The sequence below is a fragment of the Pelobates fuscus genome, chromosome 3, assembly GCF_036172605.1.
Source record: "Pelobates fuscus isolate aPelFus1 chromosome 3, aPelFus1.pri, whole genome shotgun sequence".
Lineage (NCBI taxonomy): Eukaryota > Metazoa > Chordata > Amphibia > Anura > Pelobatidae > Pelobates > Pelobates fuscus.
In genome coordinates, this window is record NC_086319.1 from 367,568,789 (window position 1) to 367,588,601 (window position 19,813).

At 40.1% G+C, this 19,813-nt stretch overlaps 1 protein-coding gene across 2 annotated transcripts in view; it reads left to right on the forward strand.

The window, feature by feature from the left end:
• LOC134603415 (immunoglobulin superfamily containing leucine-rich repeat protein 2-like) overlaps positions 1 to 7,716 on the forward strand; it is a 69,532-nt gene extending 61,816 nt beyond the window's left edge. For both annotated transcript variants that reach the window (XM_063449353.1, XM_063449352.1), the window contains exon 2: positions 5,471 to 7,716. In XM_063449353.1, coding sequence (XP_063305423.1) covers positions 5,479 to 7,509 — 2,031 coding nt within the window. In that variant the 5' untranslated portion in view covers positions 5,471 to 5,478 and the 3' untranslated portion in view covers positions 7,510 to 7,716. The remainder of the gene's footprint in view (positions 1 to 5,470) is intronic.
• Positions 7,717 to 19,813: the final 12,097 nt, after the last annotated feature.

The following is a 19,813-nucleotide window of genomic DNA, read 5'->3' on the forward strand; positions in this document are numbered from 1 at the left end:
TGCAGTTAATGGGGTCTGGAGGGGAGGGGGGTACTTTGTGTTGATAAATGCATTGACATCCCACAGGCACCTGTTGTCCTGGGCTGTCCTGTGTCTGGCCGGGGGATGTCTGTACATTGAGGCAGGGAGGGATAGTCTGGCACTGAGTACACGGGGTCTGGGGCGGCTGTACAGCCTGCGCTCATTTCTTTGACGCAGCGCAATGTACAAAGCCTGCGCAATTTTACGTATAGCATATACAAAACGTGAGCAATGTTACCCGCAAGGTGATGTACAAAGCGTGCTCAATGTTACCAGCACCTGTCCTCACCAGGGGGATTTAACCCCTTGCATGCCAGGTGTGTCCCAAGAGGGTGCTTTACAGTACGTTGGCCACAACGCTGGCACTCACAGAGTTAATCGTGCCTGTATACCTACCTAGTACCTACATGCTGTGTGACCCCTCATTCTACCCCCTGGTGCAAGAGAAGAATCACAGAAACAGGCAAACTGACACCCCAGCTGTAGAGCCTGTGTGCTGATTATGGGGAATGCAGTACAGTATATGATAACTGGAGTGCCAATGACTGGTCATCAATATATTGTATCTATTGGGATAGTGGTAGCAATATGTCCTGTGGGTGGAGGGGTGTTGCAGACTGCAGAGAGACACCCAACATACGATATAACCTCTCTGATTTATCACATTGTTCTGTCTGCCACTTGGCACATTGCCAAGATTGTGTACAAATCGTTTTATACAGATAGTAGCTGCTCAGGATTAGCAGGGAGAATGCTAATATGGCTCTCTGCCCAGAATAATATAGTAATATTATAATGTGATGGACCTTCAGCAGTATTAGCTATATATTGATTTGTTGCATTATATTTATTGCTTTCCAGGAATTTACAAGAAAATATTTTAGTGTCAAATTTATATAATTAAACAAAACAGCCATCCCATGTATTGAATCTGAATTATTTTCATTACCAATTACATTCCCAGACATTCCTTTCCCAGACTGCCCATCCATGTCCCGAACTGTGGGCGGTGGCGCATGCTGTGAGCGGTGGCGCATGCTGTGGGCGCTGGCGCATGCGACCTTAAACCCATGACAGTCACAGGGACATGTAGAGTAATAAACTGGCCTGATGACTCCAGCTGAATATTGGCTCCCAAGGGGTGGGTGCCCATACCAGAACTGGTCCCCTACAATGTGGAGTAACAGCCTGTAGATCCAAGTATAAATCTGATTGTCATTTGGAATCCAGAAGGATTTTCTTTGTCCCAATTTGTGGCAAATGGCAATCTCTTCATATTAGGTGTTCCACATTCTCTTGGAACAACAGCAGATAAAGAATTTCATAAAATGCATCGTACATTACTAAGCAATTGTGTTGAATAATTTGCAGGAGATATTGTGGGTTGAAGGCATTTCAATGTAAATCCAATTGGATGCAGAAAACAGATTGAACGATGATGTATGAGACCGTAATTAATAATATCCATTGTGCAGAGAACCCACTGTTGTGTTTGTGTTCCAAGCACAGTTTATACATCTTTGTGTGTTGGCCTTGGATACAAGCAGTTACTGAATAGTACCCTTGTCATTAGTTCTGCCTTTGTGCTGCTCACAGTATCACCTAGGAGCCGCTTCAATTCTATGTTTCTTTTCGAGGTTGTACTACCATGGATTCCTGCGGAGGGTCTGTGCTTGCCTGTTGGCGAGATTTGATCTGTGATCACCATTATTCTTTATTGATGCAGTATCTTCATGTTTAGTATACACGGTCATTATATCTAAGTCTTTATGCCCTTACAAATTTGTATATAAATATATATATATATTTCATGGTGTAGCATCCACCATTCAGTATGGGGTCCTTAATAGACCCGTGCATTTAATTTTGGCAGATTGGAAATTTGTCCAAATTTAGGCTGATCGGCCTTTCCAAAGCACCATACAGACATATAACAGAGCAAACAACTAAGACAATCGTCAAACGTGTTCGCTTGCTTCAGGATTTGAAGTTCCACCCATGGCACCAACAAAAGAGATTATCAATGGGAAATAAAGATGATTGATAGAAAATTGGACAGATGATTGATATAAGATTATTTAGAAAAATGGGTAGACTAGATGGGCCGCATGGTTCTTATCTGCCGTTACATTCTATGAAACAGCCACTAAATGCTGATTTCATTCACAGACCAAGTGAGATGTGACAAATACACTGAAAAAAAGAGGAGCAATGTATTTACATATTTATAATTTATACAGCTAATAAATATGGATACAATATAAATATATAGAATATTTGTAATGCTCCTCCTCTTTTTCACTCTATTGTCTACTTTTTATTTTTTGATCTGTGAACCGAATATCAGGAAAATGCACCTATTGAAGTACTGCAAAAAATATACATAATATTGAAACTATATATATATATATATGTATTTCGCAGTACACTTATTATTTTTTTTTTGTTTATTTTGTTTTTATTGAGTTTTATCACTTCAATATGTTTCAGTACACTTAATTGCTCATTATTGTTCGGCCGAACAGCATTTTTTTTCGTCAAGTTCGAGTCTAGTCCATAATCTCAGTTAACTTCTACTTGACATATGTGCCCCAGAACTCCCTTGGGAATAACAAACCTTTGCCTTAAAACTAACTTGAAAAATCATTTAATAGATTCATAACAGTGACTTGTGTATATAATAAAATCATGCTATCTTTGTCCTGGAGACCTTTGACATTATGGTTTATTATGATGCCTTCAGAACCCCTAGATTATGGCATTTGGCACAAGATTGTCTGGGAGAGTTACCTGTTTCACCAGCATAATGCTTACAAAAAGGTTTAACAGTATCTAATAAAGTTTTCATCGTTGGTGAGAGTCCAGTGCATAATGACAGAGTCTGGAACTGAAAAATCCCCTACAGATTACCCCCTGTAATCCCCATGTTCTTGGTCTGTGTAATTGAGTGTATTGCTCAGACTCTGCGTTTTTTCAGACAGAATGTTGGGGTCTGATTGAAACTGTCTTGCTGGCTTTCAGTTTCACATGGATAGATATGTCAGTCCATATTCAGGGTTCCATCCACAGATCATACAGACACCGCTTTCTCTCCTAAGCCTGGCGTTTACTGTAATAATCAGAACCAAAGGGCATGCACATATCCTTTCCTTTGTTTCTGGTGGGTGCGTCTGAATTATATGATTATTATTATAAACTGGTGGGGTTCTTTTTTGGCCTGTCACTTTTATTATTATTTTAATATCAATGGCATGAATTTACTTTTCTGCGTGTATTCCTATAGACAGAATATACATTTTCAAATCCTTTAGTTGACATTGGCTAATCTATCTACTTTTAATTTTATTTTTTTAATTCTTTATTTTTGCTGTGCGAAAGAGAAAATACAGGCAGGCTTGAGGTGCCCCAAAGGCAGTCCTCAGGCATTTATCTCGTTTGACATTTGAGGCATATGATTAACGTGCACAAATGTTTTAAGATATACAGGTGTATGTAGTTGTGTCTTGTACGCTTAGATAGGAGTGAGAAGTGAACATGTTATGCAGACATCTAATGTTAAAAGTGTTGCTAAACAGGCTTATAATGTTTTGCTTGCTAGTAGGATGGCTAGCTCAGGTGCAGGCATAAGTTGCGTGTATGCATTGTGTTGGGCTCATTCTGTAGCGTCCAGTTTAAGTGACGTGCCGTCCAGGCTGTGCGGTTTAACCTATCCTCCGCAGCGCCGGTGCCTGGCTCTGTAGCCGGCGGGGATCCCCTCTCTCGGGGCCCCTCTGTCTTCCCGCCGGGATGCAGTCCGAGTGCACAGCAGTACAGATCTCCTGTCTTGTGGCGAGCATGTCGTGTACTTGTTTTCTGTGGTAGGGACTGTGATGCTTGCGTTGGCTATAGGAAGGTTCCCCCTCGAGTCCCTGCACCCGTGAGTAGAGGTATCGGGCTGGGTTGTGCCTGGGAATCAGGGAGCCTCTGTCATGGTGTTTTCTCCCAGGAAAGATAGTGGTCTCCGTGTGGAAAGGGGTTGTTTGGGCAGGTAGTCTCGGGGTTTGTCGCTGTTTAGTCAATTGACTCACCGCCAGTGGTCTGTTGCCGACCCGCTTAGGCTTGTGTCGGGTCTCCCGCCTTCTCCTCCCGGCCTTTCAAATTATAGTTTGGCTCCTTCCTGGTACCATGTGTTGCAGCATGGCAACCTGTGGGGTTGTTGCCGCTGGTGCCTCCACTGGAGCGCTCCTGTGGGCTGAGAGCTTGGCCCAGAAGTCGGCTAGCAGGCGGTCCAGCCATTCCGAGAGTGGCGGCAGTGGGGGACCGTGTCCTGTCTGGCACGTGGCGTCCGCCATGTTGTGTAGTGCCGGACCGACAATGCAGGTACGCCTGGGTTGAGTTGTGAGCTGTGTGCCGGGATATCCCTCTCCGCCGGGGTGGGGGGGGGAAAGAGTGTGTTGGTGAGTCCTCCAACTAGGTTGGCTGCAGTCCGCAGAGGGATCGGCCGCTTCCCCCGTGCCGGCTGAGTAGGCCGCTTGTAGGCCTTAGGTCGATCCCCGGCAATTTTAGGGCTCAGTGCAGGTTTGTAGCTAAATTTAGGCATTTTTTGAGAGGAGCTCGCCTGATGTGCGACCGTTCGGCTTGGCTGCTAGGCTCCGCCCCCTTTATTTTTATTTTTCACTAATACGTTATGCCTCACTAAACCAAAATGATAGCAATGAGTTCAACAGGTGTAAATGGCTCTAAATTTTATTTTTGAGTTTAAATTTCAGTGTTATCTTTGATCTGGTCATTTTAGTAAACCTGATATACATGTGGTAAGACTAAGTAGAGACAGCTAATGTTCAGTCTATTATTAAGAAGGACACATGACGTAATTTTCCATCACGTTAACCTTTTATTGCTGAAGCTGTGTCCTTAAGGGATTACGTTTTTTTTTAAAAGACTTGACTTGCTCCTTACTGCACTATTTAACCTAATAATCTGCATTCTCTGTAGTGAGTGCACAATCGCACATTTTTTCCACCAAATGTGGTACAGCAGTTGAGTTTTCTTGGCTGAAAACCCTGCCCCACTTGTTACGAAGCTTAATATCTTATAGAGTTTTTTTTTAATTCTTTGGTTGGGACAAATACTCTTTTTAGTGAGTTCCTATTGGATGGATCAGACAGACATTTAAGTTTAAGTCTCATGCAGTTGCCTTCTCCAGTGCACTTGGGATCCCTGTAGAGTGGAGAGAGTTTAACTAAGGTGCTTTGCAAAATGAATTCAAATTTTTATTATATTACAAGAATGGGTCAATTACCTAATATTATGGCAGACGAATGGATTGAAAGTCTAATGCCAAGTAAATCATTTAGTTTCTTGTATTCATACATATATACCAAAAATTGTATTTTTAAATATTTATTGCCATGAACTATGTTTATAACAAAAATATCTGTTCCTTTTCTACCTTTGACTTGTTTTTCAGGTGACACGATGGGTGGATTCCTACTCCTGTGTGTGGCTTCATCTTTATTGGCGACAACTCTTTGCTGCCCCGATACCTGCCTCTGTGTGGATAAATACAACCAACAGTTTGCTGACTGCACGTATAAAAAGCTTCAAAAGGTTCCAAGCGGATTCCCTTCCAATATAACCACTCTGAGCCTCTCGGCCAATAAAATTAGCTTACTTAAAAGATCATACTTTGTGGGGGTGCCCCAGGTAACGTCATTGTGGTTAGCCCACAATGAAATCAGTGTAGTTGAAGAAGGGACGTTGACTGTAATGACACAACTAAAAAATCTGGACATCAGTCACAACCAGCTTGTTGAATTCCCATGGAAGGATTTGGCTAGCCTACCTGCCTTGCAACTTCTGAAAATGAACAACAACCGGATGGTAAACCTACCAGTGGATGCCTTTCATAACTTAAAGGATCTCAGATCTCTAAGGATCAACAATAACCAATTCACTGTCATTCGGGAGGGAACCTTTAAGCCCCTTGTCTCCCTCTTACATATGCAGATTTATAACAATCCCTTCCATTGTTCTTGCTCACTCCTGTGGCTTAAAAAGTGGACAGATGAAGCCCAGATAACTGTGGCTGAGAAGGACTCCATTACGTGTGCTTCACCAGAAGATTTACGTGGTACCGCTCTGTCAAAAATCCCAGAGTTGCCTTGTGGTTTGCCCACTGTGCACCTGAGCTATTATCCTAACTTGGATAATACAGAACTTCATGATGGATTTACACTTACTCTTCAGTGTATAGCCAGTGGGAGTCCTATGCCCACTATCCAGTGGAAAGTCCGCAATGCCACCCAGGAGACTGAAATTAAGGCACCAAATGATAAGACTCAGGTGTCTGGTCCCTTCCAGGTGTTTCAAAATGGAACCCTACTAATTCCACACCTGAGTAAGAAGTTGGAAGGGACTTACACATGCCAGGCCACAAATGAAATGGGAAGCAGTCAGACTTCAGTCAATGTTTCTGTGGCAGGAAGCCAGAAATTTGCCACGAAGAATGTGGATGAACCAATATTGGGAAAGACATCACCAGATGGTAAGAAACCTGTTGTAGAAACCTCTGTAAACAGTGTGCTTAAGCCAGATAAAGGAGAAGAAAAAAATAAGGGTGTCATGCCCACTTCGGAAACTATGGGAACAACTGGCAATAAAGGAGAGACATTGGAAACCCAAGATCATCCAATAACATTTGAAAAGAAGTGTGGGTCAAGTGTGAATAGTCAGCACGTATCAAATCATGCATTTAATGAAAGTGATAACCTAAAACCTCACATATTTGACCTCGGTGTTATAGCTTTGGATGTTTCAGAGAAGGATGCTAAGGTTCAAATTACTCCATATCCCACACGTGCAGGAAAGGATCACCTCAAGATGCTGTATCTATGTCAGGAGAGCAGCAATGGTTACTCTTTGGTCCAGTGGTCAGAAATTGAAGATAGGATGAATTCCTACTGGTTCAGAGGATTAACCCCTGGCACCAACTACTCAGTATGTCTAACGTACAAAGGTGAAGACTGCCAGGTACAAGTGGTCTTCACTACTAAGAAAGAAGTGCCCTCTTTAATCATTATTATTGTAGTGAGCATTTTCCTTTTGGGCTTAGCCACTATCCCACTGATGGGTGCTACCTGTTGCCATCTACTTAATAAATACCATGGCAAGAATTATAAACTGATCATGAAGGCCCACAAACCTGATCCTATGGAGAAGCACATGGCGGCTGACTTTGACCCAAGAGCTTCCTACGTGGAGTCAGAGAAAAATTATAACCCTAGTGAAGCAGAGGAGGGGGAGGCTGAAGCTGCACCAGCAGAAGGTGAAGTAGAAGGGGAACCGGAGGAAAATGTGTTGGATGAGACCCTTCCATGCTCAGAATCCAAGACCAACCAAGAAGAATTTGAAGTGGGTTCAGAGTACAGTGATCGGCTCCCACTTGGAGCTGAGGCTGTGACCATCTCTGAGGAGATAAATGGTAATTACAAGGAACCTGCATGCTGATCACTGGCACTCAGAGGCATCAACTACCCTTCCGCGCACATATAACAATTTGTCTGTGAACACATGCCAAAGTTAGTCCCAATTTTAGATCAGAAGGGGAATGAAAATAGAACCTTAACTATATTATATAATCTCAGCTAGAAAGTCTTCATATCCAAGCAACACCAGTGTTCACAGTAACTGGTTAAAATGATCATAAGACTTTTTCTTTTTATATATATATATATATATATATATATATATATATATATATGATATAATTATGTTTTATGGTTTTTAGCACCAAACATACCTTCCACCATAAGTATTATTTATAGGCAATTGCAGCCTGTTTTTATAAGATCCCTCTGTTTCTGACTCTATCTAATAGAGCAATGGGTATATGGGAGTATTTACTCAACCCCTATTCCGCCATCTTTAAAGTTGCCGTGTTGATCATTTAACTTTTTGATATATCCATATATATATACATACATATATGTATAACTGTGCACAAGGAAATCTCTTGGCATTTCTACTGGCTGAACACGTTCTTTCGCAGAACAGTGGTGTTCTCGATCTCTTTGTATGTGTGTACGTGTGTACTGTACATATCTCTGTAACCAAGTGCAGTTTTTAGCAGTGTGCTAAACGTTGTGTACCTGTATATACATACACGTGAAGGGTATACGTAAACTGAATATTAATATTGTAGTGGACCAATCAGCAAAGACAATTATTGCAATCATTGTTTGTAGCTGCGTAGTCTTATATAAATGTGCCGATATTTCTTATTTTACATTGGGTGAACAAGTATTTAGTATTTTGTAATAATTTGTTACTGAAGGCTCTGAACTGTCTAATGTATCAATATACTGCCATTGAACTGTTATGTCCATTCATTTCTAAAGTGATAGCAACTGTTGATTTGTTAGTATATTTTTTGTAATACAAGCTATTAACACTGGTGAAGAAAATCAGACCCATGGGCCTTAACCTAGTAATTTATTAGTAAAGGTGTATTAAAAAACTTAAAAAGATGATATGATCTGAGATACATTTACGGCCTTCGCGACCAATCACATGGAAGGACTGTGACAATAACAAGCAATTTGACTGGTCGTAGTCCCATGCCTCCTCCCATCAGTCCCCAATCTAATGGCACAGTCCTGATTTGGAACCCTGTTTATGTAGTGTCAGATGTTTCTCTGGGGTTATTCATCTGGCTACACAGAATGAGCATGTCATTAAATGCGCATGCACACATGCAAGATCATAACTGGGCATTTCTGCCTGTGAAAGGGTGCTTCAACAGCTATTTGAGCATGCGCGGACTCTGTTGGAGAGCTGGCAATTTAAAGGAGGCTTATCAAGGCAAAATCCAGACAAGCACCTGGAAACCAGACAAGCACCTGTTTGCTTTGATAAATCTCCCCCATTGCGTGTTAGCTCACATGCTCATCTGGCTACCACAACCATTGTTTGGTTGCACCTTCTGCCTTGTGTCACCAGAGGCTCTTGTTGTGGCACGGGCACGCCCTCTTTGTGGCGAAGCTCATATTAGCAGGTGTTCAGTCCTGAAGGAGTTAAACTATAGTGGTGGATACATTGACTCACTAGTTAATCTTCTGATCACTGCACATCCTCCTGTGTCATCGCTGACAATGAGAAAATAAGGTTTATGGAAATCCCAAGGGTTCCTTATTGCATTAAGACAGGAGGATTATGAAGGGGGTGGGATACGGTGAATGGAGCCCTGCTGTGTGTCTGCTCTAATCCATATCATCTCGGAGACCCATATTCTGTCCCCTTGGGAACATAACAGGCCTGTTGTACTCTGTTATAGAGTCAGTAACTGTACTCGAGCACTATCGCACCCTTTCTATTCAAAAAGAAGCACAAGCACAATTCTGTTTTTTTATTATAAAATTAATATTTTCTAAGAACAATAAAAAAAAAAAACCACCGCCCCAAATTTTTTTTTTACATAAAAAAAAAAAAAAAAATATTACATGAGTGGAAGTAGGAAAATTAACCATTCATGGGCAAGCATGGGAGTCACATAATTACTATTTAAATTATAGTGAAGATATTGCTGAAATTGATATGTTAAATAGCAACTTAATGCTTGATATGAATCACTGTCTGGGAGGTCCGGCAGATTATGTTTCTGCCATAAATGAGAATAATTACATCTATCGGAAGGGTTTATTCCCTACAGAGTGAGCTAGGGTGAGCTTAGAATGAAAACAAAATGAGAAAATGTGTCCTTAATTTTGGAATTCTGTCTTTAGCGAATGAACCTTTGCATGTGTACAGATGCACATACCCATAATAAACGCTGTGTACTCATATATGTATATACTGTAACGCACACAGGTGTATATAGAAACTGCACAAATTGAATATAAATGGCAAACATTAAATTGATTCATTGTTTAATTATTATGACAACGGGTTGATGTCTCTGTCCCTGTCTTTAGCACTCATACATCTTGTTACTTAATTTTTTTTAATACAATTTTTTAGTTACAATTAATGTTTTGCAAGATATAAGAATTAAGCAAAAGATTTAAAACATAGCAAAATGTAAAACCAAAAATATAGTCTGGCTATACTATACTGGGTTCATTATTTGCCTGTGATTTTTGTAGGGATTTATTTACTAAAGTGATACTGGTAATGACCTGAAAATCAAAATGAACACTTGTGTATTACGGCTAATAAGGCTCAGACATTTCCAATTCACTGTTTAGTAACTAACCCCATACGAGCCTGTTATTGCATTCTTTATTACACACAGGGGATAATTCCCTACACAATGAACTGCCAGGAAGTAGAAGCAGAATTGTAAAATCGAGGCAAAACGTTCTGATACGATGTTAAGGAATTAAGAACAAAGTAATATAGTTATAGAATCATACACAAATGTACATATTCAACCACCCTCTCTCTCACACACACATGTATTATACTGTACATAATCATGGTCTATTGCTTTCTATTTGTGTTTGAAATGTGTCCATTCCTACTTGTCTTCAGAAGAAAAGAGGTTATTGTGGGTTTAACTTGTATAAAATCTAAGTGTATTTTATCGTGGGATGGGGGTGGTGGAAGATACAATTAAAGGATTGTGAATGTGGCTTCCTCTTTAATTGGTTGAATTATTATAAATAGAAATTGTCATTATTAAGGGAATAGTGGGCCATTTCTTTTTACACCTTACAATTCATGCAGTTCCTTTTCATAACTTGAACTAATGTTGTATATAATCTTTCCCTATAGCTCATCTTGTTACTACACATACCATCTCCATATAACTCCTAATACTCCATAGAACCTCTCCCTGTAACTCCTCCTATTACTCCATATAACCTCTCCCTGTAACTCCTCCTATTACTCCATATAACCTCTCTCTATAACTCCTCCTATTACTCCATATAACCTCTCTCTATAACTCCTCCTATTACTCCATATAACCTCTCTCTATAACTCCTCCTATTACTCCATATAACCTCTCCCTATAACTCCTCGTATTACTCCATATAACCTCTCCCTATAACTCTTCCTATTACTCCATATAACCTCTCTCTATAACTCCTCCTATTACTCCATATAACCTCTCTCTATAACTCCTCCTATTACTCTATATATCCTCTCTATAACTCCTCCTATTACTCCATATAACCTCTCCCTATAACTCCTCGTATTACTCCATATAACCTCTCTCTATAACTCCTCCTATTACTCCATATAACCTCTCTCTATAACTCCTCCTATTACTCCATATAACCTCTCTCTATAACTCCTCGTATTACTCCATATAACCTCTCTCTATAACTCCTCCTATTACTCCATATAACCTCTCTCTATAACTCCTCCTATTACTCCATATATCCTCTCCCTGTAACTCCTCCTAATACTCCATAGACCCTCTCCCTATATCTCATATTATTCTATATTACCTTTCCTTGTATTTCATCATCCTGTTCCTCCATAACATTTCTCCCTATGTGTAGTTCGTTCCCATTTCTCTATACTTATTGTTTCTATAACTCCTCCTATTGCGCCATACAGCCTCTAGCTAGTACTCCACCAAATGCCTCATAAAACCTTCACCACAAAAAAAACTGCATATCTCTACTTGAACCTCTTAATTCATCATATCATCCTTTATTTCTATATTTTTTTAGTTTTCATTACTTTCTTAATTAATGTGTCTTTTTTTATCAGTAAGTTGTTTATAGTTGTGCCATATTTGTTAATGGAAACGTTAAGCAGGAATGTGATTATTCAATAAAATTCTATAATAAATTAAATGTAGTAGTATATTTCATTTCTTCTCTTGGCCAACTGCTTCTATCCACATTTATTTCCATTGTCAAGCCGTCTCTTAACTCCACTATCTTCTTACTACTCACTAAATGGGGAAATATGGAAAATTAACAAGTAAAATATACATTTCAGACAAAGGTAGCTAAACCGGATAAATAGGTACGTTTTAAAATGTTCACTTAATTTTGCCTAAAATCTGCATTTTCTAAAGATAGGGAGCCACAAAGCCCTGAAGTACAGCAGTTTTTTTAATTCGTAGACGTTAAATATATTGAATGTGTGCCAAGGATGTCTACAGAATGGAGAGGTAATTTAAATAATGATGGTCCAGGAAATGCCACATTTCCCCATCCAAATACCATAGATCTCCCTCACCTGCCCACTCTCACTAACAAGCGGCCGCCGGCTGGGGAGGGAGAGAGGACCCGGCGGAGCTCTATCTTGCAGCTCCGCCAGGTTCCTCTCGCGAGATTTGGAGCGTTGCCATGGCAACACCCCCTGATCTCGTGAGAGTGAACTCTAGCCTCGCAGGCTAGAGTTCACTCACCACTAGCACAACCAGGGATGGCAGCATGGTACCCCTCTCCCAGGCTAAAGGATATCCTCTCCCAGGATATATTTCCTTGTTGTTTTGTTGTTGATTCCCCCCCCCCCCCAACACACAAGCCCTCCTAACATATGCACAAACACACACACATCACTCTCACACACAGCACTCTCACACATCACCCTCACACACACACAGCTCCCTTCCACACGAACATTATCCTCACACACACACACACACACACAGCTCCCTCTCACACACATTGCCCTCACACACACATCACCCTCACACACACTTTGCCCCTCACACACACACTTTACCCCTCACACACACGCTGCACACATCACACACACACACACACACACACGTACTACACCCCTCACATACACATATACTGCACCCCTCACATACACACTACACCCCTCACATACAATCTACACCTCTCCCACACACCCACTGCACTTTTCACACACTCCCAATGCACCCTTTATTCACACACACTGCACCCTCACACATATACACAACCCCCCCAACACACTGCACCACTCTCACACACACACACACAATACTTCTAAACATATACATTTATATATATATTGATATATACATACTACAACACCCCTCACACACACTACATTCCAGACACATACTAGAACCCTAGATGCACTCTGAATATGCTATATACACACACTCACTAGATCTCCTATACACATTCTGGTTCCTTCAAACACACACTAAACCCCTATACACACACACACACACACACACACACACACGCACACTGCACCACCTACACACACACTACATTCCTGACATACACACTCTGGATCCCCTATACACACACACCGCACACACTAGATTTCTTGAAAGCAGACACATACTACATTCCCTAAACACACTCTCTACTACCCCTACAAACACTACATCACCTATACACACATACACACACTATAGCCCATATGCACATTTGCTACATCCCCTATACACCAATTCTCTACAGCATCTAGCCACACATGCATTACATTACACCACAAACACAACACGACTAAAACTGACCTTATTACACAATACCACAACACAATCAGCTGACTCTACACAAACTCTTTCCTGGCCCTTTTGTCTCCTGGTATCCCATTTATAGAGACACCAGAGACAAGTTGCACGGAAACACTGTGCAAGCATGTTATTAAATTTGCTTGCACTGTGCAGAACAAATACAGGGCCTTTTTCTCGTGCTAGAGCTCTTCAGCAGAGCTCTGTGCATGGTCTACCTGCAAGAGCATTGAACCAACATGCTCTCTTTGAGAGGGGTCGTGTTTACATTGGAGATGACTCTCTGCCCTGCTCCCTTCTTAGTGGGCTGCTGTGATTAAAAAATGATCGGGCCAAATTTTTTTCCCAGTCCGGCCCTGGTCCCAAGCTCAAATATTGTGACCCCCAAATTCCTGTCACTAAATGTAGTGCACCCCTCTAAGAGTTATTTGAGTTTGCCTTGTAGTCACAATCAAGCGAGTGAAATTAAGTGTAGTAAATCAATAGCTCCTTCAAGCAGTTGGTGGTTAAAAAAGCATCAATGTCCTTAAAAATGACCTTTTATGTCACTTATCTGACTATGTTTTGACATGCAATTTTGTGTTTAACTTTGAATTTAAAATGTAACACTCAAAGATTCACAGCGTAGGCCAGGACAGGCTGTATATCTGATACAGAAATTGCCATGTGATTCCAGTGAAATTTGTAATAATATTTTTGTGTGTGGCCTATTGTTATGTTTACTTTTTTATGTTGTGTTGGAACTTTTTTTTGTAATTTTCAGAGCATATTATCATGGGCAAAAGGTGAGAACTAATGGATGTGATTTGACATTGCTGGACACTCAAGATTACTGTAAGTATTTATAAGTTTATAGTAAACTGTGCTCAGGGAAAAGGCAAGGAATATCCTCTCTTATAAAAAAATAAAAATAAAATCAAAGCTACAGGTTACACAGATTTATGGATTTAATGGATTAAATAAGCCCCATAATGTATTATTAAATTCAGTACTCCAATTTTTTACTCCACCCTTGCCGCTTTTATTTATTATTGAATCAATGCATCTCTATGAGGAAAGTTCAGTGTTTCAACACTGCTCCAGGAAGCACCTCTAGTGGCCATCCGAGGGATGGCCACTGGAGGTAATGTAAAATACAGTATTTACTGATAAAATCCTGCAGGGACTGACTAAACTCACCAGAACAAATACAATAAGCTGTAGTTGTTCTGTGGACTATAGTGTCCATTTAAGCTCTACCCATTGTCAAGCTTTGTCAGCTTGATTGATTCACATAAGGGAAAGTAGTCCCTACATTTACTCATGCATTTTAACTGGAAAACTGGTGCACTGAAGAAAATAATAAAACATAGATTCAAACACAGGGAGCAGACTAGACAGCGTTCATTTTTGGTGACAAAGTATTATAAGGTCAGAAATCAGGGATCAGGATTATATTAAATGTCATGGGTACCAAACTGTTAATAATTCATTTGGAAAAACCCTTGTTACTCTACGATTTTATGGAAGTACAGGATCAGGGCTTGTACAATATGTGGTCCATCAGTATAGGGACCAGAAGATTTGGGATGCTCTGACCGATTGTTATTGAGGACACAGTATTTAAACAAAAGACGTGGGACACATAGAGTGATAGAAGAAAGGCAAGCCATTCACTTGATTTAGGTGGAAGTCCTGGGAAGCCCAAAAAGTTTTGTATATTTTGAATATGTTCAGCAGCTCTTTCAGTGCTTTGAGTTATGATTATACTCTTGCTTGCAGTACGTAACGGGTCATTAGAGAAGATAAGTTAGTGCAAGCAAGGTGACGGTTAGTTAGATGATGTGGGATGGTGTGCTAACCTGTTAGTACATATTCCTTGCTTTACACCTAGTTAGGTTTCTCACTAGTTTGTGCATGTTGTATGAAGATAAAAAGAAGGAGAATTGTAAATCAGATTGATTTTTTTTTTTTTTTTTTGGAACGCTGCACTACCCTCCTATTCCCGGTGTACAACAGGAAGGAAAGTGGTAGTTGTTTGCGTTGGGAGTGAGTTCTGTTAGAAAGAAATAGAATGTGATGTCATATTGAAGCGGCACTTGCATGTTAAATAGGAGCACACCTAAAAACAGGGAATAGATCTGTGCTAAATCTAATCAACACAGATAACAATGCTGCATTCTATGTGTGTATACACACATTTAATTAAACCACTGGTTTTTGTTAGACTAACCCTTTCTGAGGTTGTCTGCCCCACAAAACAAACAAAAAATAATAATACAGGAATTGTTACTATTTACCTCTGTCCCATCACCAAGTCCAAATTCTCCCCTCAGCTTGACTCTCCTTCACTGACATCAGTTCCCCTCACCAGAGGGTGAGGGAGGTCCTGGATAACCGGCAGAAGGGAGGACAGTGGCGGCACTGAGGGGGGCTGCCGTGCTGTATTGGCTGTCTGGCGCCACATGCTTTGCGTGGTAGCATCAGATGCCAATTTTGCACAAAATTGACATTAGCCAGCTCCGAACTTTGGCAAAGTGGAGTTACACTTTCCGTAGTCAAAGGGTTAACCTCTGTATGTGCAGATCACTTAAAATCACTGAAGTGGTTATGGTGCTTAGAGTAACCATTTACGTATATGTATATGGGGGAGGGTCCAAAAATATTTTCCTATACTTGTCAAGACCTTGGCTTATATATTTCATTTAGCCCTTTTATATCTTATTCCAATTCCTCTCTCTCTGGTCCCCCCAAATTTATATTTGCTCCCTGCATTCCTCCGCTGTCCTTCTCAAACCATTCTTATTTTCCTTCCAATCTTTGGTTTCCCTCCTTGCCTCTCCCCCTCTCCCTCTCTGCTGGACATACTACAGGTTGTGATTTCATTCAGATAGAAAAATGTTTCTGCTTGATGTCCCAGCTCTGACAATTTCCTTCTTCACACATCGGATTATTGCTGCCATCAGCACAGAGACGCAGTCTACAGCCGCCCTCCCAGCTTTTCACCGCACTTCTCAAGCAAGTGCAATTATTCCTTCACAGGCAACGAGCTCAAAAAGAATGAATTCATATGAACGTGACAGTTTTTTTCTATTTTTTTTTAAAAGATCCAGCATATTATGCCACGTTCCATACAGTGTATGGTAGATTTAAAGAGACACTGCTGAAAATATGTTTAAAGTAAAATAAAAACAGATCATTGAAAATTGAATAATGAACACTTTACTCATTAAACACAGATACATTAGAGCACATTGAGGAAAAGAATGTGTGTTATTGATAATTTATTTATTTAGTTTAAAAATTAGTCCTGAAATTCACGTACAACCTCTACTGGAAGGACATGTCAGCTATGTACTACTATTTCTGAAAAAAATGAATTACCCAATAAATGATTCTGCTGCAGTGATGGCCGCCCTAGATTTTTCCGAACCTACGGCCATCACATTCGCTGCTCGCCACGTGCTTTGACGCTGTAAGGAAGACTCTGTTGATGTCTGTAATGTTTATTTACTATAATGTGAGTTGTTGGGAATTCTTTGAAAACTGAGTGAATTTAAAATTTAAGCCAAAATAGTTAAACCGTAAAAAAAAAAAAAAACAACTTAGTTTGCTAAATATTCAGTTGGGCCTATGAAATTCATTTTGGATTTTTGACAATTCACATTTTAGAGAGTAACCCAGGGAGTCGAGCAAGATGCGTGATGCATCCAAGAGGTTCGCTCATGCAGATTGCCATTTGGGTAGTGGTCCTCAGTCTCTTTAAAGTGTCTGGTTCTCTTATGTGTAACCTCAGACTCTCTGCATGTCACTGCGCACAAGTCTCACCCTCCTTACACTTCCATCTCCCCCAGGCTGTGATACAGGGAAAAGCTTTTATCGGAGGTGTGATTATTATCTGACCTCAATCTGACAGCTGGAGCAGATAGAGTGATGAAATGGAAGGGGGGGGGAGGGAATGGTAGGTTACCATACAGAGAGGGGTTAAAAAAGAGACATGGAAAAGTGTTAATTTGAAGGGAATTTATAATTTGCATATAATATCAGCTCGTTTCCACTTACACACACTGTGCCAATTGTGTGCAGTTTATAGATTGAGCGAACGTGATCTTTATTCAGCTGCAGGCCCTCTGACACACTACCAGCCCCATGTAAATGGCTCAGCTGGTGTCCTGTGAGATAGAACCTTCAAACTCGGAATTGTCAGTATTCTATATGCTATATATAGGATATACACTGCTGGTAGGTTTTGTTACAACGAAAAAAATGCTGTGTCTAAATTAACCCAGCCATCCCAAAATATCTCTTATTTTTGCCTTTTGTTATGTAGTATTCATGAATTCAATAACTGACAAAATTCATGTTGTTATCCTTCATTACACCCCTTTTCCTTCTAAGGATATTGTATTTAGCCCTCGTCAACTATTTCTGTCATATCAACATTGTCACCAGAACTTTACATTGCAGAGTGCTTGATGGGTTGGTTCTGACATATTTCAATTTAAGGGTAGTTGTATGTGTGAGTACAAGGGTGTTTATGTGTATATGGATCGTGTGTGTGTGTGTGTGTGTGTTTGTGTATGTATGGGTGCAATGTCACTCTTGTCCCATATGTACCTACTTCTTAATCCATTGCCTACCTATACATGGACTTATATAGATCCTATACAGAGCAAACCCAACCTCTATTCGCTTTTAATAAAATAAACATACAGGCATGATAGTTAGAGGTACAGAAAGTAAAGGGAGAGCTCTAAAACAGAAGGTTATTGCTGATGGGAGGAGGTCCCATGAAACAATCATGTATTCAACATCTTCTGAAATGTGGGATTGACCCTCAGTTGTTCTGATGTCTAGTGGGTGAGTTCCACTGCTGATCATCTTCCACCTCTTTGTGCCTTCTTCAATAACCAGATACAAGTTGATATTGAGTAGCTATGACATCGCCTTCAGATATTTAGAGGTCTGCAGTAGTGGAGCTGGGTTTTCCAAATTTTCCTCTAGGTCATTGTTTTTCTTTTCTTTTTCACCGTACCTCTTTCCTTCCATCTCACTAAAACCATTTCCCCCAGTTCACTACCCCATTTGAAATATTTTTTTAAGGATCCCTCCTACTTTCTTTGCATTTAATGCATGGTGATGATTGATTTTTTTTTTTTTTACTAGACTGAGTGTAACCACTCCGAGCACGGTCGGGGTGGGATATCCCTTTTATTACAGTGTTAGACATATGATTAGTGCGAGAAACATATGACTCCAAGTGACTGTCCTGGCAGAGGATCTGGTCTCTGCTGTCTTACCTCACACCTACCAGCAAAATCGAGATGGTGCTCAGGAGCAATCAAAACTCAACCCACCAAATCCAATTCAAAATGCCTTGATAGTTCTGCTGTGGTAAGTTACTTCCAAGTTGACTTCTTGAGCAAAGTATCAATTGAAGTAAGCAAGCTAGGTTTCTATAGCATTACACAAATATATTCAGGGCCAATACAAACCATTGTCTGGAAATCTATTCATAAAGAGAACATGTGGTCACACGTTTAGACTGGAAGAAAGAAGATTTTGTCTAAGGCAAAATAATTTTTTTTTTACAGTAAGAACAATAAGGGTGTGGAATTCTCTGCCTGAAGAAATGGTTTTATCAGAGTCTGTTCAGTTATTTAAACAGCAACTGGATACACACTTGCAAAAGCATAATATCCAGGGTTATAATTTTTCATTTGTGGGCAGTCGCTTCCTGATCCAAGGATAAATCTAACTGCCATTCTGGGGTCGAGAAGGTTTTTTTTTCCTAGTTTGTTGCAAAATTGGAACACTGAGTTGGGAATTGGACTCAAACAGTTTTTTTTTCCTTCTTTTGGATCAACAGCAAAAAACAGATATGAGAAAGGCTGAACATGATGTACACGTGTCTCTTTTCAGCCACTTTAACTATGTAACTAGAACTAGTTAGATGTGTTTGGCAATACATAACATGGTAAATTGGCACTTTACTCTTGACATACACATACACTGTTCTAATTGTTCTGGCAACATATAATATCAATATCCCTTACAGATCTACAACTACCTTAAGTTTACCTTAACTTACCTTACATTCACACACGCTATGAGGCCCATTTGTATTAATTGGGCTTAGAGTCTAATAAAACATAATAAATCACTACTGGTATGTGTACTGACCTGTGGCATGTGTAGATATATTTGTATAATTTTAATTTAGCATAAATCCTTTAAAACCATATTAACAAAAATATCTACCGTATATACTCGAGTATAAGCCGACCCGAATATAAGCCGAGGCCCCTAATTTTACCCCAAAAAACTTGGAAAACTTATTGACTCGAGTATAAGACTAGGGTGGGAAATGCAGCAGCTACTGGTAAATTTCTAAATAAAATTAGATCCTAA